The sequence below is a fragment of the Artemia sp. Qi Xiang Cuo genome, chromosome 3, assembly GCF_049724085.1.
Source record: "Artemia sp. Qi Xiang Cuo chromosome 3, ASM4972408v1, whole genome shotgun sequence".
NCBI classification, from domain to species: domain Eukaryota; kingdom Metazoa; phylum Arthropoda; class Branchiopoda; order Anostraca; family Artemiidae; genus Artemia; species Artemia sp. Qi Xiang Cuo.
Window position 1 is genome coordinate 66,020,808 of NC_142796.1, and position 26,105 is coordinate 66,046,912.

The window sequence follows — 26,105 nt, forward strand, 5'->3', positions numbered from 1 at the left end:
ACTGTCACAAGATGATGGATGAGATAAGCAAAACAATTGCCTTAGTGTGCTTCACTTTTATGTCTGGTGTTGCATATTTGCCTAAAATGAAAAAAAAACTAATGAGAAAACAAAAATTTAATTTCAGTTTACAAATGTAAACAAAAATGATGAAAATAGTGGAACTTGACACATTCTGATTGGCTGTAATTGAAAATCCTACACATTGAGTTCTAGAGTCTAGAACTCAAAGTCCAGCCAAGCGCCTTATTTAGCATGTCTAGCTAAACACCAAATTTTACTTGTGAATAGTCTTTGCCTAGAAATTGAAGTCTGGCTAGACACATGTCTAGACATAGGGTTATAGCTAGACATGCTTGTGAACACTGCTTTAGAAAAACAGGGTAAAATTATAGTTTAGCTAGCCTACTTTTTGATATCTTGGAAATGTGTTAGATTAGAAAAATGAAAATTTCAATAGGCTAATGGATCCAGGGCCAAAACCATACTCTGAGAAGGTATTGCCAAGCTTTTATGTTAACCCTCTTCTGATATATAAATCTTAGAAATTTGCCTACTTGACAGTTCAGTACCTATTGAAATTGGTAAATTTTTACCAAATCATATTATTGACTTACAAATAAAGTGAACATACCACTCAATGCCTTTTTTTATGCTCTTTCCAAATATAGTCTAATAATTATTTTTTTCGGAAATAAATATTACCCCCACCCCTATATATACCACTTCAGTGTATTTATTTACGTATTCGGCGGTGGGGGTAATTTTACTTCTGATGTAAATGAGACGTAAGTTAAACTTCCCCCACCCCCCCCCCTAATGTGCAAATATATACCCTGAATTGGTGTATATGGGGGTGGGGGCTAAAATTCATTTCCAACAAAAATGAATATTATATTTGTAAAGAACATAAAAAAGGCATTGAGTGGTACATTTGTAAGTCAATAATATGATTTGGTAAAAATTTACCTTGAAATTTTGGCCAAAACATTGATTTTCAGGGTACTTGTATTAAATACCCCCTACCATAGCCCCTATTCTTCATGTGTTTCTGTGGTGCTCAATCCTAATGAAATATACCAAAGTAAGATTAAAATATAATACTTTTGTAAAATTCTACTTTAGCTACTTTTGGCTATCTTGGAAAGGGGATAGGTTAGGAAAATGAAACTTTCAGGGATGGGTCTACAGGCTAAAGTTTGTCATCGGAAGGTATTTTGATGGTCCTACCTCCACTCCTTCTTCTGATAGAGGGTCCTGAAATTTGCCTATATGACAGGTCTTAACCTATTGAAATTTTGACAAAACAACATTTTACCTTAATTTTCAGTTATCAGTTTCTTTTTCTCTGGCTTTAGTTCTGAAAATGCAATTCCTGTTATTTGAGCAGAATTTTAAGTCATATCAATGTTTTTTTATTCAAAGTTTAGGAAATGTATTTGCATATCTTTAAAAACTTATAAATTGGGATTGAGCAAAGTTGTGAAGCTGAAAACATTTTTGTTGTACTTCATTTTAGCTGAACATTTATTTTGTAAGGTTTCACTTTTATAATGAACATATTTAAAGGTCATCAAAGATCAGGGCCCTCCAGAGAGAGAAATAGTGGAGGTAGTTGCTTCAAAATACCTTCCCAGGACATGCTTTAGCCTGTAGACCCATCCCTGAAAGTTTCATTTTCCTAACCTAACCCCTTTCCAAGATAGCCAAAAGTTGCTAAAGAAGAATTTTACCAAATACTTTAGAAACAGTATAGAGGGTCTGTTTCTCTGATGCCCCATCCTAATGAAATATCAAAAGATATATGATGAAAATATAATAGTTTATTAACAAAATTATGGAAACTACAGGTACTTTAGCTCCCACCCCACTACTATGCAAATATATAGCTCAAATTTTGGGTAAGTTTTGTATTAATCAACTATTCAGGTATCTAAGAAGTAAACTTACCTCCATAGTCAGAATTGCATCCTGAATCCAAATTTAGCATGCATTTGCATTGGAGATGAACTTTATCCCCCATCCCTATATATACCAATTCAGGGTATATATTTGCACATTAGGAGGGTGGGGATACAGTTTAAACTTACCTCTATAGTCAGAAGTGCATCCTGAATCCAAATTTAACATTCATTTGCATCAGAAATAAACTTTACCACCTCCCCCCTACTGTGCAAATATATACCTTGAATTGGAATATACCCTAAACCAAGGCCATACCCAGCATTTTTTTTTACAAAAATGCATACAAAATTTGTTTATATCCATTTTTGTTACATTTTTACAAGTCAGACAATTTTTTTTTTGTTGGGGGGGGGGGTCAAACTATCCTAACACCACCCCCCCCCTCTGGGTACAGCCTTGCCCTGAAGTGGTATATATAGGGGTAGGGGTAAAGTTCATTTCTGATGCAAATGCATGTTAAATATGGAGTCAGGATGCAATTCTTACTATAGAGAAGTGTATTTCTTAGCAACCGAAATAGTCTGTTAAAATATACGTTACCCCTAATTTGTTTGTAAAAAAAAAGACATTGACAAAAAAAACAAAACACAGTTATACTTAGGTTCTACTTAGATGAAGAATATTATATAGGTGGTATTTCATACAAGTACAATTTTCAGTTATCAGTTTCTTTTTCTCTGGTCTTAATTTTACAACTGTAATTCCTATTATTTGAGTAGAATTTTAAGCCATAATAGGCCTAACAGGTTTTTCTAAATTGGAATTGAGCAAAGTTGTGAAACTGAAAACAGTTTTCTTATACTTCAGTTAAGCTGAAGATACATTTTTCAAGGTTTTGCTCTTGTAACAGAAATATTTCTAAAGGTCATCAAAGGTCACTGCCCTCTAGAGAGAGAAGGAGTGGAGGCAGGTACTTCCAAATACCCTTCCAGGATATACTTTAGTCTGTAGAACCATCCCTGAAAGTTTCATTTTCCTAACCTAACCCCTTTCCTAGATGGCAAAAAGTAACTAAACTAGAATTTTACCAATAAATGGACTGATAGGAATAGATGATATGAAAGCAATGGAAGACAATTAGTCTCAGTTGGTGGAAAAACATTAAGGGTATCAGTGTATAGTTGAGACTATTAACAAGGAAACCCTATAAAATTTTGTAAACAACTTAAAAAAAATGTAAGATACTTACTTTGGGTATTTCATTTCTAAAAGCATTTCCCTTTACTTTACCCCCAACTTGCCCTTATATGCAAATATATAGTCCAAGTTATATGTTTCCCATACATTTTCCTTTTTTGTTTTGTTAATGTTTTGTCAATTTACAGGCATTAATTTGAAAAGAGTGACGTAGGACATTACATGGGAAATATATAAATAGGGCAATATATATGCCATTAAGGGATTTTGGGGTTAAAGTGAAGTGAAACACTTTGTAAGAATGGTATAAGCAAGTATTTTTAAGTTGTTTTCAGAATTTTATAATGTTTCCTCAACTATACACTTATACCAAATGAATTAAATAGCCTATAATAGCAAAATTCCCCAAACCAGCTGGTAAAATTCATTGTCCCCCCCCCCAAAAAAAAAAACATTTTAGACTGTAGTGCCTCTGGAGGTTGCAATGCAGTAATACTTTTACAATTCTTTATCTTCAAAATATGCAATAATGTTCCTAGACTATAGTTTAAGTACTATAGTCTGAATAATTTTTTTTTTTCTATGACCTCTTCTAATGGGAGTATTTTCTTCTAAGAAAAGATTAGTGCCATTCAATTTCCACTGCAACACTCTTTCCAAAAGGATAATGGCTGCTATCATGACAATTGCCCCCCCCCCCCCCGATAGAACCAGATTCAGCATAATTAGTATATTTTTCAGTAGATTTGAAGTTGTTCTTTTTCTTAGCAAAGTAGACGAGAATGTGAACACCATACTTACCATAATCCATCTTTTTATACTTTTTCCAAGTATATTTCTATTGCATCCTATATAAATATAAGAAACATGCTAAACAAATAAAATTAATACTATAGATTCTTTATTGTCTTCTAGGCATATTTCCAAGCATCATGGTTGCTTTTCTGACAATGTATCCTACCCTCCATAAGGGTCTAAGGTATAGCCCTGGAATACAATGGAATTCTTACTTTACAAAATGCAGCATGTTCCTTTTAATAAACATTTTTTTATTTTGTTTCCTTCCATCTTTATTTTGATATTGACCAAACATTTTCCAATGAAGGATTCAAATTTATTTTATTTTGAGCCCTTAAAATGACAACTTGTTCTTTATCATTTGTCTGTAGAAAGTGGTTATAAAAAATTCTGGAAATCACTTTAAAACAATCTTAAATATTTTATCTATAAGCTATGAAGTGCATTGCTTCACACCATCTCCCAAAATGGCTCTGCACTCTATAGAATCATATCATTGTAAATTAATGAACCCAGTTTGACAAATATATAGTTTAAAACATATGTAGAAAGTCTCAAGGTTTATTGTATAGACATAGAAACCCAGATCATCTAGAACTAAAAGGTAAGAATATTACACCCTTCCTCTTTTCCAAACTAGCAATTTGGTACAAAAATTAATAAAGAACAAATTCTATTCTAGACCACAAAAACACAATGCCAAAAAGAAATTAATATATCTCTTTGTGAGGAGGTGCTAGGCTTGCTCATATGGTTTAACTTTTTATCTTACCAAAAAACACACTGCCATAATAAATTATTAAATCTCTTTGTGAGGAGCTGCTAGACTTGTTCCTCTGGTTCATTGATTTTCTTTTCTCAGGTTAAGCCTCTGGGCTGGCTTTCCAATGTTTCCAATATTCACTTCACTTTAAAGGAGGCGCTAGGCTTACTCCTCTAGTTCATTGATTTTCTTTTGTCAGGTTAAGCCTCTGGACTGCTTCATGGAGCAACTGATGTGGGGTATGTAGGGGGCATAATGGCATGTACAGGGGCGTCCCGAGGGGGGGGGCGGGGAGGGGTTTTTGCCAAAAACTCCAAAGTTTTTGGCATTTCGTGAAATTTTCGCCGACGGCGAAAATTTCAGCAGAATTGTTGCAAAATTGGCCAAAATTTAGCGAAATTCTTGATTTCTGCAGAAAATTTGGCATAAATCAGGTAGCGATTCGGTAAAATTTACAAAGATCGCCCCCCAATGAAATGAGTCTCGGGACGCCCCTGGTCATGTGACTGGTGCTTGGTATGGGTTTGGGCGTGTGAAATGCTGGGGTATAAATGCAAGTAAGGGGTTGCAGATGGTTTTGTTTGGTGTTCTTCAGAGGGGATATGCATTATTTCTGATAGATTCAGAGGTGAGGTTAGTGTTTCTATATGAGGAATATCTTCAGTTTTGGTGGCATCTGGCAACTAAGGCTAGTGGCAGAATATCTTTAAGTGGCACCTGTTCCTTCTGTATGCTGCTCTGGTTGTCTTGACTATGCAGGATCTCAGACTCACATCTGCTCTTTTGACAATGCCAGCCTACCAGAGTTTGCTGTGGATTTGGACCTGTACTAGTTTTCCAATCTGTAGGGGTTTCAATCCCTTTAACTGTTGATCATAGTACTTGCTCTGGCATGACTGTTGCTTCATTTGATTCTGTCGAAACTGCTTGTGGTGAATGGTCTTTGGCGCAAGCAATTCTTTGGTGCATGGGGCTATTTATCTGAGGTTTCTGCTTATTAGTAATTTGGGTGGGGAGGTCAGACCATCAACTGGGGTGTTCCTGTACTCTTCCAGTGCCAGCTCAAAATTGTTTCCAGTGATATCAGTTTTCCTTTCTTATCCTTATCTTTGGCCATCTGTACAGACTTTTTTTCCAATCCGTTTGATTGGGGGAAACATGATGACGATTTGGTCTGGGATATTTCACAATCCAATATGGATTTTTGGAAGACAGATTATGTGAATTGTGGGCCATTGTTGGCAATGAGCACATGGAGATATTCTATAATGTGCAAAGTACTTTTTCAGACAGGGTATGATTTGGGTGTGTATATGTACTGCTCCCCACTCTATCAACTTTGAAAAATTGACTGTACTAGTTAATTGTAATTAGGAAGTTTTTGCAGAAGAGGTTGCAACCAAGTTTCTCCCATGGTAAGTGAGGGATGTCATGTGGCATCAAGGGCTCTTGGAATCTGGTGCATGCATAACTGTGTTTGATGTGTTCTTTGATATCTTTTGTCATCCCAGGTAAAAAAAAAAAAAAAAAAGACCAAGAGAGCTCACTGTTTATTTTTTTATGCCCAGATGTGATGCACATATGGTTGAGGATGTCCTTGCTGGGGTTTTTAGGTATGACCAGGCAATCTCCTTTTAGTATGATTTGGGGTGAATTTACATTCCAGAATGGGGTAAGGGTTGCTTGGAGATTGTTTCTGGATACTGGCCAATGACTTTTGATTGTCTTAACAAGCTCAACCAATTGAGTGTTGGCTGCTGTCTCTTGTTTGAGCCTTTTAAGTCTGTCACTGCTGATTGGTAGGATTGACATAACAGAATGCACATATGATTTGATCTCCATTTGCATCTCTCTATCTTCTTTGGGGAGATATATACGTATCAGGGCACCAGAAACTGGAATTTCCATGTTTGGACAAAATTTTATAGTCTCCAGCATCAAATGTATATAGGCTCGAGCATCCGCTGGAGCCTTGGTGATGACTTTGACATTGGGCAATTCAAGATCACTTGGAGAGGTTTGTGATCAGATACAACCATGAATTTCTGGCTGTAGAGGTACTGGTGGTAGTGTATGCAGCCGAAGATCATAGTGTATAGTTCCTTTTCTATCTGCGAGTACTTCTGCTTGGTGGCGTTTCTCCATTTATCCCATTAGTGTTTGGAAATCTAATTTGGTCTCATTTTGACACTTTAAAATGGAAACAGGTCCTTGGAAATTAAACTTGGTCTCATTTTTACGCTTAAAAATGAAAACAGGTCCTGCAAAATCAAATTTGGTCTCGTTTTTACACTTTAAGTCAAAACAGGTCCTTGGAAATCAAATTTGGTCTCATTTTTACACCTTAAAATGAAAACAGGTCCTTGGAAATTAAATTTGGTATCATTTTTACTCTTTAAAATGGAAACAATCCCATTAGTATATCTATAAAAAAGTCACCATGGCGCTACTGGTACAATTGCAGTAACCAGCCAATTGTTTAGTGATTCTATATGTCAAATGACACACAAAAAGATTGTATAAACTCTCCTTACAGGCCAGCATGGCCCAGTTGGTAACATGACTGGTCTGAAATTTATATATCTTAGAAATGATTTTTTTTTTTTTTTTTTAATCCGTCTCATTTTAAAGAAAATATATCTATAAAGATCAGAAATGATTTTTTTTAATGATGATTTATTGTATTTTAAGAATGAGTTGTATCATTTCTTAAAATTGATAGAAATTATTCTAAGAATTTTATTTTTTTAACGTAGAATAACTTATGAGTTATAGAAATCAAGAAAAAAAAATATGTATCTAAAAAACTTATGCACTCTTTTAAAAGCTATTTCAAATTCGCTTGAAATTTGTCAATTTTTAAATGAATTAGGTATATTTAAACCTCGATCATTCATAACAAAAAATTTAATTTAGAATTAAACTTAAATTCTCTTTTTTTTAACTTTATATATATTTAAACTTCTTGTAACTTTTCCTTTTTAAGTCTTTTTTCTAAGTTTGGTATAGATTTAAGCTAAAATTCAAACTCAAGCTTTTTTTTCTAATTTTGTATGGATTTAAGTTTAAACATCTTCTTTTTTCTAATTTTATGTAGATTCAAGCTTAAATTTTGTCTTCTTTTCTAACTTTGTACAAATTTAAGTTTAAGCATCTTCTTTTTTCCTAACTTTGGTATAGATTTAAGTATATATTTAAGTTTAAACTTTCTTTTTTTCTAACTGTATGTAGATTCAATCTTAAACTTCTTTTTTTCTAACTTTGTATGGCTTTAAGGTTAAACTTTCTTCTTCTTTTCTAACATTAGATAGATTTAAGTTTACACTTTATTTCTTTTCTAAATTTAGACAGATTCAAGTTTAAGTTTAAACTTTCTTTTTTTAACTGCTTAGATTTAAGTTTAAACTTTCTTTTTTTCTAACTTTAAATAGATTCAAGTTGAAACTTTTTTTTCTAACTTGTACAAATTTAGGTTTAGATTCAAGTTTAAACTTTAAAATTTGTATAGATTAAAATTCAAACTTTTTTCCCCTAACTTTGTATAGATTCAAGTTTAAGTTTAAACTTTCTTTTTTTTAACTTTACTTAGATTTAATTTTATACTTTCTTTTTTTTCTAACTGTATGTAGAATTAAAATTCAAACTTCTTCCTTTTCTAACTTTTGTACAGATTAAAATTTCAAATTAAAACTTTAAAATTGTTATAGAATCAAATTGAAATTCTAACTTAGTACAAATTTAAGTTTAAATTTAAGCTTACTTTCTAACTGTGTATAGATTCAAGTTTAGATTTAAGTTTACACTTCTTTTTTTCTAACTTTTTTGTATTTAAAATTCAAACTTCTCTTTTTTAACTTCAGATAGACTCAAGTTTAAGTTTAAACTTTAAAACTTAAATAAAATCAAATGCAAACTTTCTTTTTTTCTAACTTTATTTAGATTCAAGTTTAGATTTAAGTTTACATTTTCTTTTTTTTTAATTTGCATAGATTCAAATTTAGATTTAAGTTTAAACTCTTTTTTCTAACTTTTTTTAGGTTTAAAATTCAAACTTCTTTTTTTCTAACTATATGTAGATTCAAGTTTAAGTTTAAACTTTAAAATTTATATAAAATCAAATTCAATATTCTTTTTTTTTCTAACTGTATAGATTCAAGTTTAGATTTAAGTTTAGTGTTAAGTTCAAACTTAAAAATTTATATAAAATCAAATTCAAAGTTCTTTTTTTCTAACTTTGTATAGATTCAAGTTTAGATTTAATTTTACACTTTCTTTTTTTTACTTTACATAGATTCAAGTTTAGATTTAAGTTTACACTCCTTTTTTCTAACTGTATGTAGATTTGAAATTCTAACTTCTTTTTTTTTATAACTTTATATAGATTGGAGTTAAGGTTTAAGTTTACACTCCTTTTTTTCCAACTAAATGTAGATTTAAAATTCTAACTTCTTTTTTTTCTAACTTTATAACAAAAAAGAAGTTTCAATTTTAATTCTATGCAAAGTTAAAAAAAAGAAAGTGTAAGCTTAAAACTAAACTTACATCTATGCAAAGTTAAAAAAGAAGTTTGAATTTGATTTTATATAAATTTTAAAGTTTGAACTTAGATCTATCTATAGTTAGAAAAAAAGAGTGTAAACTTAAATCTAAACTTAAAGCTATCTAAAGTTAAAACAAAAGAATTTTGAATTTGAATCTATACAAAGTTAGGAAAAAAAGGAGTTTGAAATTGATTTTACAACAATTTTAAAGTTAAACTTGAACTTGAATCTATACAAAGTTAGAAAAAAAGAAGTTTGTATTTTAAATCTACATACAGTTAGAAAAAAAAGAATGTAAACTTAAATTTAAACTTGAATCTAAACTTAAATCCGTACAAAGTTAGAAAAGAAGTTTAAAAAAGAAAAGTTTAGTTTCAATTCTAAATTTAAAAAAGGAATTTTAAATATATGTAAAGTTAAAAAAAAAAGAAAATTTAAGTTTAATTATAAATTATATTTTTGTTATTAATGATCGAGATTTAGAAATATTTTATTGATTTTAAATCGATAAATTTCTGGCAAATTTTAATAATTTTTTTATAAGTGTACAAATTTTTTAGATGAATATTTTTTTTTAATTTTCTTGATTTCTATAATTCATAAGAGTTATTCTACGTTAAAAAAATAACATTCTTAGAATAGTTTATATCAATTTTAAGAAATGATATAACTCATTATTAAAATACAATATATAATCATTTAAAAAATCATTTCTGATCTTTTTAGACATATTATTTTTTAAATTAAAAAAATTAAAACACATTAAAAAAATTAAAAAAAAAATATTAAAAAAATTAAAAAAAAAAGATTAAAAAAATATATTATATCATTTCTAAGATACATAAATCTCAGATCAGTCATGTTGCTAACTAGGCCATGCTGGCCTGTAAGGAGAGTTTATACAATCTTTTTGTTTTGGTTGGCATATAGAATCACTAAACAATTTGCTGGTTACTGCGATTGAACCAGTTGCGCCACGGTGACTTGTTTAAGAGTTATATACTAATGGAATTGTTTTCGTTTTAAGTGTAAAAATGAGACGAAATGTAATTTCCAAGGACCTGTTTTCATTTTAAAGCGTAAAAATCTGACCAAATGTGATTTCCAAGGACCTGTTTTTTTTTAAAGTGTAAAAATGGGACCAAATTTGATTTCCAAGTACCTGTTTTCATTTTAAAGTGTAAAAATGGGACTTAGTTTAATTTCCAAGGACCTGTTTTCATTTTGAAGTAGGGATAAAAATTAGACCAAATTTGATTTCCAAATACTAATGGGATGGTAATATATAAATCATTTTCGACTTGGAAATTTGTTTAATAAAATTATTTACTAATAAATGGAGAAACTTAAGCAAAATGAAAATGGAAAATAAATATAATCGAACTATTAGGAAAGAAGGTTTAGACATTGGAATGGAATATATGATTAAAAGAATGAAATGTGTTACAACTAAATATGGAAAGAAAATCGTTATCGTTATTGATTCTAAATGTAAAATGGTTGACCTATTTGCACCTAAATGATTGGATTCTAAAGCAGCTGATCTTGAAAAGATTTTAAACAAGAAATAGATAAAGATATGATTTTAAAGTTTATAGAAAGGAAAAAATAAAGATAATATAAATTATTTAGATATTGATATTGAACTATCCACTAAATATTAAATCACATTAATTATTATATTTTATCAGTAGTATACTAATGGGTATAATCCAGTAATCAACCAGGTTTCTTGTCTACCTGGACTGGAAGTACATATTATTAGGCTATTCTACAAATCTAAGTATTTTTCTATTTTTCCAATATACAAAGGAGTTACAAATACATGTTTATTTTCGTTAATTTCAGAGCTTAACAGTATTTTCGTATAAAATGATATTAGTTGTAAATACAGTCTGTTAAACAAAAGATTGAAATGCGAGTTTTAGGAGTCTTGACTCTGATGCAGTCATGATTGTTATTGTGGTGCCAATCAGTACCCAGGGGTCCAATTCTTGTTTATTGTCTTTTTGTTTATTGTTGTTTGTTTATTGTCATTTGTTTACGAGACAAGCCCATGGCTTACTCTGTTTTTTGTTTAAAATAAATAGAAATAAATGAGAGCTACTTTGGAGTAATATATTTTAGGGATGGCATTCGAAATGTAACCTTGATGTAGGTTACATTTTGTTAAGTCTCAATTATCAGTCCTCACCATCAGTTAAGTCCAAACTCTGTGCTCAAGATAGGTCCAGGCTGCAGAATTTCAGTATTGTCGTAAAAATGATCAAAACCCTGTTTTTATGTACAAAAAAGCCAGTGTTTATGTCATCAAAAATGCTAATTTTTGAATTTTTCTTCAGTTTTGATTATATTTGTATACAATTCTCCTATTGTTGTTGTTTCTTTTCGAATATTTTTATCTTTTTTTTAAATTAGCAAAATCAACTTTTTTCACACATTATCACTCCTATATTTCATAAGGTTACTGGACAGTAGCATCATGACATTTGGCTACACTCAGGGTTGTAGAGTGCAAGCAGTGACTTGAATATAGGATTGTCAATAAAAATCAAGCTCCCATGATCAGTTTTCAATGGAAAATAAGTGATACCACTTGATTGACTTCAATGAAGGTTAACTGAATTACTTCACGAAAAACTCAGCTCTAGCTTGATGTACAAACAGAAAGATTTCTAACTTGAGATAAGTCTTGACATGCTTAAAAAAATATAACATTTCATGATGCAGTTAAAAATGTGCAAAGTTGCAGCTCAGTGCAAAACAAGCCCAAGTCCTCATTAGGTTCAAAAATGAGCTAAACCCTGGATAAAGTTTTGTCCTAAGTTGGTGCCAAAACTAGATAAGTTCTAACTCAGAAAAAAAGGAAATCTTTGATTCCATACAGTGGCGAAGTAAGTTCTAACTTGATATAATGATAAGCTAAATCCAGGCTATAGAATGTTAGTATTTTTGTTAAAATGAGTAAACTATTTTGTTCAACTACGTTGAACAAAATGGCTATCTCAAAATTCTGATTGGATGTGTTTGGGGAAATGTTGGAAGTGAGAGGGGGTTAGTTGCCCTCCCCCAATCCCTTTTGACTATTAAAAGGGCACTAGCTCTTTCAATTTCCAATCAAATGAGCCCTTTTTTAAGTTTCTACGACAACCTTCTCTATAAAAAACCTTATTTGCCCCCAGGGCATAACTTACAATCCTTACTCTCAGGGCTCTGAGGGGTTATCATCCTCAAAGACCTAATTTCCAAAACTTTAAACTACGTGGAACAAAATGGCTATCTCAAAATTTTGATTGGATGTGTTTGGGGAAATGGTTGGCGTGAGAGGGGGTTAGTTGCCCTCCAATCACTTTCGACTATTAAAACGGCCACTGGCCCTTTGAATTTTCAATCAAATGAGCCTTTTTTCAAGTTTCTACGACAACACTTTCAATAAAAACCTTATATGCCCCCAGGGTATAAATTACAACCCTTTCCCTGAGGGCTGGGGGGGGGGGAGGGTCCTTCTCAAAGACATAATTTCCAGATCTTTCAACTATGTTGAACAGAGTGGCTATTTGAAAATTTTGATTGGATGTGTTTGGGAAAACAGTGAGTGTGGCAGGGTTTTAATTGCCTTCTAATCACTTTCGACCATTAAAAAGGACACAAGCCTTTCCAATTTCCAATCGAATGAACCCTTTTCGAAGTTTCTACTACAACTCCTTCGATACGAAGTGCCCTGGTCTAAAGGATACAAAAAAAATACATTGTGCTAAGATTGTTCATTACTTAGGCGGCGCTATTGCGCTGCCTATGATGTGCTATGTCATCTTTGATTTCAGATTAATTAAAAAAAAAATTACAAAATAAGTTTCTCAAAGAAAAGTAAAGAACTATTAAACCAAAAATGAACAAAAATAAAATCAAACAATCTACCAAGCGTGAAACTACCACGAATCAGCATCGATACATAAAAGAAACCCAAAACGAGCAGAAATTACAATAAATAACCAAGTCAAACTCAAAACGAGCAGAAATTAACATGAGTAGGGCTCAAAATCCCTATGCCTTCCCAAGGCCAGAACCTAATTTGCACTTTACTAAAAAAAAATATAAATGTTTATTTTAATAAATCAAATAATATTACCATTTTGATTACTAAATATCAGTATATGTATATTAAACTGACAATGCACATTCATTTGTATTTTTTTCAGTAAAGTGCAAATTATGTTCTGGCCTTGGGAAGGCACAGGAATTTTGAGCCCTACTCATGCTAATTTCTGCTCGTTTTTAGTTTGACTCGGTTATTTATGTAATTTCTGTTCGTTTTGGGTTTTTACTTTTGCTCATTTTTGGTTTAATGGAGTTCTTTACTTTTCTTTGAAAAACTTATTTTGTGAAAAAGTTTTTTTAATTAATATCTGTTCGTTTTATATTGACATAGTCTTTTCAGGGAAAAACAAAATAATATTTTAAATATTTTCGTTTTTTTTAAGACTTTGTAGTTTGGCCTGCTATTTGTATACCGGAGAAAAATTTTCAGCAATTTTTAACAACATACACCCTTTTAAAAATCTGGACACAAATATTAGTGTCTACTTTAGATTCATACCTTCTCTAGTTGACCTAAAATAGAAAACTTGATACCATTCGCAAAAAGATATGTTTACTTCCTTTGATAGCTTCGATACACTCACGCTATTTTGATTTGGTTAAATTTTAAGAGCAGAAGTTGCCCAGAAAGTTTGAACATAATACCCTCAGTTGTTCTTGGGATACTGCTGAGATGTCTTATTGGGAGTTAGCATTAACACCGTGCATTTTGATTCAACCTTAAGGCAACATTTAGTTTTCAAACATAATGGGCAAATGGGAGGGTGGGCGTGGGAGACGGATTAGTTGCCCTCCAGGCACTTTCGACTATTAAAAATGACATTAGCCTTTTCTGTTTTCAATCAAATGAGCCCTTTTCGAAGTTCCTACGGCAACTCCTCCGATACGAAGTGCCCTGCTATAAAAAAAAATAAAAAAATAAAACATTGTATTTACATCGATCTTTACTATAAAAATGTCAAGCCTTCCAATCACTTTCGACTATTAAGAAGGGCACTAGCCCTTCAAATTTCCAATCGAATGAGCTCTTTTTGAGTTTCTACGACAACGCTTTCTATAAATACCTTATATACCCCCAGGGCATAAATTACAACCCTTGCCCTGAGGGCTGTGAGGGGGTTGTCATTCTCAAAGACCTACTTTCCAGAACTTTCAATCACGTTAAAAAAAAATAGCTATATCGAAACTTTGATTGAATGTGTTTGGGGAAATGGTGGGCGTGAGAAGGGCGTTAGTTGCTCTCAAATCACTTTCAATTATTAAAAAAGGCACTAGCCCTTTCAATTTCCGATCGAATGAGCCCTTTCGAAATTTCTACGACAACGCTTTCAATAAAAACCTTATATGCCCCTAGGGCATGACTTACAACCTTTACCCTGAGGGCTTGGGGGGGGGGGGGGCTGTCATCCTCAAAGACCTAGTTTCCAGAACTTTCAGCTACGTTGAACAAAATTGCTGTCTCAAAATTTGATTGGATATGTTTGGGGACACGGTGGGCGTGAGAGGGGGGTTAGTTGCCCTCCAATCACTTCTGACTATTAAAAAGGCACTAGCCCTTTCAATTTCCAATCGAATGAGCACTTCTTGAAGTTTCTACGACTGTGCTTTCTATAAAAACCTTATATGCCACGCGGGCATAACTTACAACCCTTACCCTGAGGACTGTGAGGGGGTTGTCAACCTCTAAAACATAATTTCTGGACTTTTTAACTACGTCGAACAAAATGGCTATATCAGAATTTTGATTGAATGTGTTTTGGAAAATGGTGGGTGTGAGCGGGGTGTTAGTTATCCTCCAATCACTTTTGGATACAAAAAAGGGCACAAGCTCTTCTAATTTCTAATCGAATGAGCCCTTTTTAAAGTTGCTACAACATCACTATCTATAAAAATCTTACATGCCCCCAGGGCATAACTTACAACCCTTGCCCTGAGGGCTCTGAGGGGGCTATCATCCTCAAAGACCTAATTTCTAAAACTTTTAACTACGTTGAACAAAATGGCTATCTAAAAATTTTGATTGGATGTGTTTGGGGAAAAGGTCGGCGTGAGAGGGAGTTAGTTGCCCTCCAATCACTTTTGACTATTAAAAATGACACTAGCCCTTTGAATTTCCAATCGAATGAGCCCTTTTTCAAGTTTCTACGACAATGCTTTCTATAAAAACCTTATATGCCCAAGGGCATAACTTACAACCCTTACCCTTAGGGCTCTGAGGGGGTTGTCATCCTCGAAAACATAATTTCCGGACTTTTTAACTACGTTGAACAAAATGGCTATATCAGAATTTTGAGTGATTGTGTTTGGGGAAATGGTGGGTGTGAGGTGGGTGTTAGTTATCCTCCAATCACTTTTGACTAATAAAAAGGGCACAAGCTCTTCTAATTTCCAATCGAATGAGCCCTTTTTAAAGTTCCTACAACATCACTATCTATAAAAATCTTACATGGCCCCAGGGTATAACTTATAACCCTTTCCCTGAGGGCTCTGAGGCGGTTATTATTCTCAAAGACCTAATTTCTAAAACTTAACTATGTTGAACAAAACCCGGCTATCTAAAAATTTTGATTGTCTGTGTTTGGGGAAAAGGTCGGCTTGAGAGGGGGCTAGTTGCCCTCCAATCACTTTCGACTATTAAAAATGACACTAGCCCTTTGAATTTCCAATCGAATGAGCCCTTTTTCAAGCTTCTATGACGAAGCTTTCAGTAAAAACCTTATATGCCCCCGGGCATAACTTACGACCCTTATCCCGAGGGCTGTGGGGGGAGTGTCATCCACTTAGATATAATTTCTGGACCTTTCAACTACTTTGAACAAAATGGCTATCTAAAAATTTTGATTGGATGTGTTTGGATAATCGGTGGGCGTGGAAGGAGTGTTAGTTGCCTTCCAACCACTTTTGACTATTAAAAAGGGCACTAGCCATTTCAATTTCCAATCAAATAAGCCCTTTTTGAAGTTTCTACGACAACGCTTTCTATAAAAAAAAACTTATATGCCCCAAGGACATAACTTTCAGCCCTTGCCCTGAGGGCTCTGGGGGTGGGTGTCATCCTCAAAGACCTAGTTTCCAGAACTTTCAACTACGTTTAACAAAATGGCTGTCTCAAAATTTTGTTTGGATGTGTTTAGGGAAAATATTGGGCGTGAAAGGAGGGTTAGTTGTCCTCCAATCACTTTCAACAATTATAAAGGGCACCAGCCCTTTAAATTTCCAATCGAATGAGCCCTTTTTGAAGTTTCTACGACAAAGCTGTCTATAAAAACCTTATATGCCCCCAGGGCATAACCTACAACCCTTGCCCTCAGGGCTGTGGTGGAGTGTCCTCCTCAAAAACATAATTTCTATCTGGAAATCAACTACGCTGAACAAAATGGCTTTCTCAAAATTTTGATTGGATGTGTTTGGGGAATTTTCAATCGAATGAGCCCTTTTCGAAGTTTCTACTACAACTTCGATACGAAGTGCCCTGGTCCAAAAACAAAAGCAAAATAATAATAATACATTGTGTCAACATCGTTCTTTATTTAGGCAGCGCTATTGTGCTGCCTATCATTTCAGCTGCTTTATGAAGCTCGAATTTGATCAACTTGTTGGAAGACTTGAGAGCTAAGCCATGGCTAGTTAGAATAAAGCCAAGACAGAGTCTTTGTAGGAGGGAAAACTGGCATAACTTTTCAGAATTGTATAAAAATGATTCATTTCGCTTATTGATAGATAGTGTATCGCCCCCTGTTACCAAGTACATAGTCTATATACCCCCTGTTACCAAATTAACTACAGCTAAAAAGTATACAATAGGGGGTTCATGCTAATCTTGGTTAGGAGATTGGAGCAATGTATTTCGAAAATCTATGGGGGAAGCACAAAATGTATTTTTCAAAATCTAGGGGGGGGGGAATTTCTTGCTCCTTTCAGTCTCTTTAATGAAAATCCAAAAAAACATTTTCAAATAAAATTACCCCCTAATAAAGTATGTTTCAAAATCAGGGAGGGGATGGGTGGGTGAAAATGCCTTTTTCCCTCCCTCTCCCATGTGACATCACTGAAAATGATTAGACTATATTCCAAAATCCAAATATGAATATACCTTTGGAATATACCTATATTCCAAAGGTAGTATTTTAGCCCTAGTCATTTCTCTATAGCCCCAGGAACTTTAGCCCTAGGCCCTTCTTTTAGTCATAGGCATTTCCAAATTATAATTTGTCCCATTTTCAGGTTCAGACAAAGTATGTTTGTTTTTCTTCTCTTCAGATTAGCCCTAGTCCTAGGCATTTCTCTATAGCTTTAAGAATTTCAGCTCTGGGCTCTTATTTTAGCCCTAGTCAATTCCAAATTAAAATTTGTGTCTTATTGTCTGGTACAGACAAAGCATGTTTATTTTTTTCTTTTCAGATGGACACATACGCAAGTTTCTGGCAGTTTGTCATTAGTACCCTTGTTCTATGTAATTTGACATTAGTTTCTTGTGAATTTAGCCCCAAGGATGTAGTTTACGCTGTCAACTGTGGTGGGGACTATTTTAAGGATAGTCAGGGAATTAATTATCAAAGTGATGAAAGCTCATCAGGAATTGCTTCAGACTTTGGAAAGCAGTTTCTAGTGTTTGGAAGGGTATCACAATCAGACTCTGTTCTGTATCAGACGGAGAAATATGATACTGATACATTTGGCTATGATGTGCCTCTTGATGGTGATGGGGATTATGTTCTGGTTTTGAAGTTTAGTGAAGTTTATTTTAACTCACCTGGAGCTAAGGTAAAAAGTAACTTTACTCAATTTTGACATGTTTTCAGCCAGAGTAGCAAGTTCAACTTAATATCTTGACACAGGGGTAAAACTTAATACAGGGAATAAAGGGTGCAGGATTGACACATAGCTCAAACATTTTAGTGGTGAATGCATAATAAACACTAAACCGTGGTTTGTTTGCATTGTATTAAGTGATTTATGCGAATGCCATATCTTAGTAACACCTGTTGATAAAAATAAAGCCAAGTTTAATGAATGTCATTGATTTTTGTTGGTTTTAACATCCCACTTGTATTTCATAATCTAAAAATTAAAGTGATAAGAAATATGTTTTGAAAAGCTTGTATCAACAATAATTTCTTTCTGGCTATTCTCTGCTAATACAAAATTCTGTACAAGTTTTTGTAGACCTTCTTCATAGAATGCTGTCGCCTTTATTGACAGCCATATGATAATATTTTCATTCAGTTCTTTATTGCTGTAGAAGTGATGTGAAGGGTGGTGATTCCTTTTTATCGTGGATAGTCATAGGGGATTAAATTTGGGTTGCTTGTGGTGCCCCTGAAATAGGCAATCGATGGAGCTTCAATGCCGTTTGGCTCCATTGCCAAATGACAACGGAGCCATACTTCGTCGGTAGCAAAAGTCAAACGCAGGCAAATCTTGGCACCTCAAAAAGTCATGTGTACAGTGTTTTGGGACAGACAAGACATTTTACTGATTGACTTTTTTGCCGCGAATGCAAAACGGTCAAGAAAAAAGTTTATTGCGAGACACAAAAAAAAACTACGCCGAATACAGAACAAGCACCAAGGAAAGCTCACAAAGAGTATGGGTTCCATTCATGATAATGCCCAGTTCCATACTGCAAATACAACTAAAGAACTCCTGCAGCACTTTTGTTTGGACGTTTTGACCATCCTCTGTACAGACCGACCTTGCTCATAGCGAAAATAATCTGTTTCCACGTTTGAAGACTTTCATTGGTGATCAGCACATCAACAGCATTGAAGATCTGAAAGGAAATTTTACCACATGGTTAACAATGCAGGTGGTAACATTGTATTAAGTGGATCTACAAAAACTTGTACCACATTATTGTAAAGGCCTGGAAAACCGTGGAAGTTATGTTGGAAAATAGTGTTTTTGATCTTTAAAAAATTAGGGTTTAAAAAAATAGGGTCGAAAAATAGGGTTTTAATTTTTTGCAAAGTAATTTCCGCTAATTTATTTACATTTTTTTTATAGCTAAAATACGGAACTTACCTTCCGAACATACCTCATACTATGTCATGAGATCTTTTGCAAGACAAGATTTTTATTTTTGAAAAATGGCTATTAAAACCCAGAGTGGCCAAATTCGCACTTTAGAGTCAAAAACCACGCACTTGACTTGCTTTGACTTAGAGCTTCTGCTGCATGATATCTGGCGTAGAGAGTGAAGCAACTTCGCTCCTCCAAGCGGACCGCTCTGCAGAAATGAGGTGGGCCTCGTCAACAGAAATGTCGGTCTTTCACCTGATCCGAGGTCTACCCCTCGGGCGCAACCAACAATGAGATGTGGGGTCAAGTTCATATAGGATTGCAGGGGCTGTCAGTGACATCCAAAGGAGATGCCCAAACCCTCTAATAGTTTGATGGGCAATTTGAGTTGAGGATGGTGAGCAAAGACAAGGAGCCTTTCATTACTCACAAAATCATCCCGTCAGAGCCCTTCGATTCGACGGAATTGTTTCGTATGGCAGGCGTCTATCGTGCTCAAGATGTTGGATTTGTGGGGCCATGTGTCAGTCACGTAGAGCAAGACTGAGCTCACGGATAAGTTATATATGTGCATCTTCGTCGCCTAGAAATATGGGGTGATCTTCAACTAGTATTGAGTCTTCAGACGACAGAGGTAGCTTTCACGATTCGGCTGCCCAGTTCTGCGTCCATAGAGCCATCATTTGAAGTTACGGAGTCAGGATAGGTGAAGTTAGTTACAAATTTGGCGTGGGCTCCATAAGCTTTAATTAATCCAGGGGGCCTAACTGGGCCTAGCCGTTTGACTGCTATAATTTTTGTTTTTTTGTCAATTTACCTGTCCTGCAGGACAATGTCCTGCAGGCCATTCACAGCATCTTTCAGCTGTTGTATGGAATCCGTAGCAAGCGCAAGGTCGTCTGTGAAGTCAACGTCGGTTAGGACTCGATCTCTAAATTGGAAGGCAAAGGGCAATCGATCGGTTGTTCGAGTCATGTGGGGGTCTATGACGTAATTAAACAATTCTGCGGCGACAGCACACTCTTGTTACACACGAGTTTTGATGGCAAATGACGTGCTGCGCTTCCCATTCACTTGGATGCTGCTCTCGGTTCCCTCGTATAGCTTCTCAATGAGCAGACAAAATTTGGCTAGCAATCCGAGGGAGCGGACTATAAGCCATATGGATACACGGTCGACCGAATCGAAGGCAGTCTTAAAGTCCACATATAAGTATTAGTCCACATATAGGCTATATAAGTATTTCTGCAAAATTGTTTTGTTTTTCCCACCAACTGCCGCACTGTAAGAATCTGTTCAACAGTAGACCTCTTGGGCATAAACCCGGCCTGTTGGAAAAGCCACACGCAAAAACAAGCAAAAGTAAAAACAGTCAAGAAAGATTATCAAATATGAAAAAGGTTTTTAAAAAATGTCAAGATAAGTAAAACTTGCAAAATTAAAAGGAAATAAATCAAATAAAGCACAAGTACAATTTAGTCTTGCAACTAAAATCTACCAAGTACAGTTTAGTAAAAAAAAAACTATAGAAAGAAATATCAAAATTTGCAAAATAAACATTAAACAATTGTGAAATAATAAAAGGGATGAGATTCCCGTTACAGATACAAAAAGTACTGTTCTAAGCTTCCATTCTAAAGTACTGTTCTAAGCTGTTAAGGTCCAAAAAATTATGCCCAAACTCTTGACTCCTATTGGTCAATAAAAAAATTTAAGCTCGAAGTTCAACTCAAGAATTTATCATTAAAATAAAGGATAAAAATCCTCCAGAGCCGTTGCTTGCGCATGCGCATAGGTTGTCAAAACGATGTTTCAGTTGCTGGGTCCTTTTTTACAAGAACAAATAACAACCTTGTCGCCCAACCTTACTGCAATGATGAAATCATGAATGGTATATATAATTGGCGATATTGTTGTTTTTAATTTTAATTTTATTTATAATTGTGACCATAGTCTGATCTAGGCATCAATTTTTACCAATGATGGTAGGTTTTACCAAAACAGCCTATCCTTTTTTTTAAATTAAAGCAGCCAAATAGTCATGGATGACCAGATTGTTCATCTCACTAAATAAATATAGAGACAAAAAAGGGAAAAGTGGATAAGAAAAGTATTTTAGAATGCTAAAAATTTTTGGAGAACTCACTTTTTACCAGTTCACATTTTGCCCTCTTTCTGTGAAGTGCTACTTTTCAAGAATTAATATGTGCGTTTGGTCACGCTACAAAATCCCTATGTTTTTACCACAGTTTTTTTATTTGTTCCCGAAAGTAAATAGCTTGCCACAAAAGACCTTTTCACTAATAAAATTAATAATTATAAATCGATCCACAAAGTTGTATGTATATGTATAGACAAGTATATAAAATAGATAAACAAAAACATGACTTAAAACCATATATAACTTAATTACATTATATTTCTAAAACTATATTTTTTTCATTAGTTACTTTATTTCATAGACATATCTTGTATTCTAAATTTGAAACTAGTTTTTCCCAGCCTGGAAAATGCAAAAAAGTGCAGCAACATTTGGTTGGCTATACGGGAAATTACTGTAGATGAATCACGTGAGTTTCGTTTGCCAGCAATGTTATGCTGTAGTTGTGAAACGTTTAAAAACTTTTGCAATTCATTAGACCCCGGCGCCGCGCCAATGAGGGAAGACCGGTGGCGGTGGGGCCAAAAATAGCAGCGGTGGCGCGCCTCACCTCCCTTCACACTCCCTTTTGTATTTTTTTAAAGCAGCCATATAATGTTCTTTAAGATCCGTCTCTGCTTTAAATTAAAAAAAAAAATAACTTTTTGGCATCCCTGCTTTCTATAAAAAAATTCAAGATATTATGATTTAAATATAACCCCCCCCCCCCTATGGATACCACCTTGATAGGATACCGTCTCTGCTTTAAATTAAAAAAAAAATAATTCACTTTTTGGCATCCCTGCTTTAAAAAATAAATAAATTTGAGATATTATCATTTAAATATATTGCCTCCCTTACCCCTTCCCCTCTGGATACCACCTTGATAGAATACCATCTCTACTTCAAATTAAAAAAAAAACATAACTGTTTGGCATCCCTGCTTTCAATAAAAAAAAAAAAATTCAAGGCACTGTCACATAAATATAATAACGCCCTATGCCCCCCCTCCCTCTGGATACCATTTTGGTAGGATACCGTCTCAGATTTAAATTTAAAAAAAATAACTTTTTGCCATCCCTGCTTTCAGTAAAAAAATTTAAGATTTATCATTTGAATATAATACCCCCCCCCCCCCTCTGGATACCACCTTGATAGGATACCGTCTCAGCTTTATATTAAAAAATAGTTTACTTAATAATTAACTAGGCGTAGCATATAGTAAACACTTAACCTAGGTACGTTTTCCTCCCCTAACCCCAAAAACAATAGTTTAAATATTGTAAACGCGATGAGAAACCATGCTTTACGATCCATTTATCTATTGGAGATACCCGTTTGACTGGTTTCCTTTAGCATTTCCCTATGCAGACTATAGCGTCGTGTACCAGATAATGCATAAGTACCGAAGCTTGTTAAATAAATTGATAATCTGCATAAAATCAAGAGCCATATAAAAGGAAAAAAATGTACCGTTGCTTTTAATTGCGTTTAATTGCTTTTAATTGCGTTTAATTGCTTTTAATTGCGTTTAATTGCTTTTAATTGCGTTTGTGCCGTATATCGATTTTTCATTTTTTTTGTGGGGAGGAGGGGGTGGTTATGTGGTCCAAATATCCTCATTTTGTGGGAACGCAGTCAATGCAGATGAATTTGTGTTTACGTCTATTTTCAGTATGTGGTTTTTAAACTTATCTATAATACAACCTAGTTAATGCTTCATGTTAAATTTGCTGTGATTTTGGAACAGGTAGAAGCAGGGGCAGATCCACCATTTTTTTCAGGGGGGGGGCAAAATAGGTTGATCTGATAAAAAAAATTTCGGGAGGAGAGCAAAATAGGTTAATCCGATAAACTTGCGTTAGGAGCAAGTTTAATTAACGCAAACTTGATTTAATTAAGTAAATTTACAGTTAATTTAAATTTAAGTTAACAAACACGCGAAATAAAGTTAAACAGCTTAGTGTTCCTTGGGGAAAAAAATTGAGGGTATGAGTAAAGGGGTACAGTGACGACAACAAAAATGTCGAAATTATTCAGATATACCTCGAATTATTAGAAAACTGAGTCATAGATTTGCCGTGGCATTCATTAAGATCCAAAGGTACTGGTGCATTATACGGACACTTCTAAAAAGTCAAGTTTGGTTAATGCTAATGAAATGAAATAATAGGATGAATATATAATAGTTTATAAACAAATTTGGACTATATATTTGCACATTAGGGGGGGGGGGGTGTAGAGGGTAAAGCATAGCATATATTAAATACGTAACCTAACCTAACCTAGGTACCTTTTTCCCCCTTAAATCCCAAAAAAAGATCGTTTAAATATTGTAAATCATTGAGAAACCACGGCTTTGCAGTCATTTATGTATGGCGGTCTCTTGAGAATAGCTTGTTTGACGGGTTTTTCGTGACTGGTTTCCTTGTACGATATATAAAAGTGTCCGTATTACGCACCAGTACCGATCCAAAGAATCTAATTAAAAGGGAGCACACACAAAAGCCAAGTTAGGCCAGTAGCCTATGAGAAATTTCAAAATACCCAAGACAATGAACAAGTCCTAATGGGGAGCCCCGGGTCTATCAAAATATGTCAATTGTTTCCCAGGGAATTTGATATCATTTTCTTCCGTCTCCACTTTAAATGAAAAAAATAATTATCTTTTTGGCATCCCTGCTTTCAATTAAAAAAAGTGAGTTTATTATCATTTTAAAATGATAGCCCCCTACTTCCCCCACCCCTATAGGCAATAATTTACAATTTTTTATGAATCATATGTTTGAGGTAACTTCCGTTTCAGTCTCTAATTCCCCAACCGTGTACATAGCTTAGTCTAAAGCTAAATTTTGTCTCAATAGAAGGTTGTTTTTTTTTGGGGGGGGGGAATTTTTCAGAAAGAAGATTTTATTTTCTTTAATCTATCACGCGTTCGACAAATGTGTATTAAACATTAAGAAAATCTTATCTAAAAACAGCAAAAGAACACGAAATTCTGCAAACTTATGATTTAGCTGTAGAAACAATCTGTCGACTATCAATTTCAAAATCCAACTGAAGCTGTATAATAGTGAATGTGTTCTATTCAACTTACAAAGAAAATTGTTGACTACGAATGATGTAAGAAATAGCAATTAGGAAACTGCATTCGAAATGATTTAATCTCATTTCATAAAGACGATATTTTTTTTGTCAACATATGAAGAACTGTGTATATCGCAATTGCATCTATCTGGTTTTTATGCAAAGTAACAAAAGAGAGGAAAATTAACGAACAAGAGAGTAGTGAAGAATTATGGTATGCAAAGTAATATTTTGCAGGGAAAGTCACTGGTGATAAATCGCTATGGGTGGCACCGTGATTGGGTGATTTTCGGGGATTCGGTGAACCATTTTTTTTTTTCGGGGTGACACATAGAATTTGGGGAAATCCCCGAAAATTCGGGTATAGTGCAAGCCCTGCTTGATTTCTAATCAGGAAAATCGAAATAATAAACCACACGAGAAAAGAAAAGCTCCGACTTTGCGGTTGACACAATAAAGAATTGCTGCAAAATTAATTCAAAGTCAACCGAACGTCGCAACCTCTGCCGGCGGCGGTGCGCCTGCGGCGTGCCAGTGGTGTAGTGACACTTCGGTGGCGGTCAACTGGACCACTCGTTGGCGGTGTTCGGTCGATCCTCTGGGGTCTAAATTGTATGTTCTAAAAAGAAATTTTGGTACTTGTTAATTAAACGAAACACACCCAATAATGAAGTCAGGTTAATCCTAATGAAATATAACCTTCATATAGCCTTTAGTTTATATAATAATATAATTTGGTCTATATATTTGCACAGTGGGGAAGGAGGGTGGGGGTAAAATATTTGGACAGCGCCCTCTAACCTAAAATAACCTAACCCCCACCCCCAATGTGCAAATATATAGCTCAAATTATACAATTCCAATGCATTCTATCACCCATCACTTGTCTTTGTGGCTATGAAACCGATTTCTGAGATCTAGCCTAAGCGTAATTATTGAGTGCGTTTCGTTTAATTAACAAGTACCGAAATTTTATTCAAGAAAAATTAAAGCCTATTTCTTAAGGACTGTCCCATATAATATAGTAAGAGTAAACCACATACAGTAAATATAGTATAGAGTAAATATAGTAAAGAGTAAACCACAGATTACAGTAACCGAATATCAAAAATACGTTTTTGTATGAATTTCAAAATGTAAAAGAACCACTATTTGACACTGATTCAGGAATGGAATCAATTAGTCATATTAAACTTCTACAGCCTATCTGGCCTGTAGTTGGAATAAGTGTGAATAAACCGGGGATATTTGGCTCCAAGAATTGAGTAATTAGCCTCACAAGCCTAATTCCCAGTTCAATGGGTTTTGATGTTGCAAATTTTTCAATATCCATTGCAAATTTTATAATATTAAAGATTCAACTATTAAATTTTGCCTATTTGGATACAATTTGTTTACATGACGAATGAAGGCTCTTAATAATAAGCTATTAAATTGTCTCGAATCTCTAAATCTACCTCTTCCTGTAAAAGGCTTGTTTGACCACTTCCTAGAAAAAAAGTGCTGTAGTTGAAACTGTCAACTTGACAATCCAGTGCACATACAAAAGAGATAA

General features: G+C 34.1%; 1 protein-coding gene across 1 annotated transcript in view; it reads left to right on the forward strand.

The window, feature by feature from the left end:
• The window catches only part of LOC148954425 (malectin), a 51,887-nt gene that overhangs the window by 753 nt on the left and 25,029 nt on the right, over nucleotides 1-26,105 (forward strand). The window contains exon 2 of the mRNA XM_089086490.1: nucleotides 17,704-18,066. Within this exon, the coding sequence (XP_088942616.1) occupies nucleotides 17,704-18,066 (363 nt within the window). The remainder of the gene's footprint in view (nucleotides 1-17,703; nucleotides 18,067-26,105) is intronic.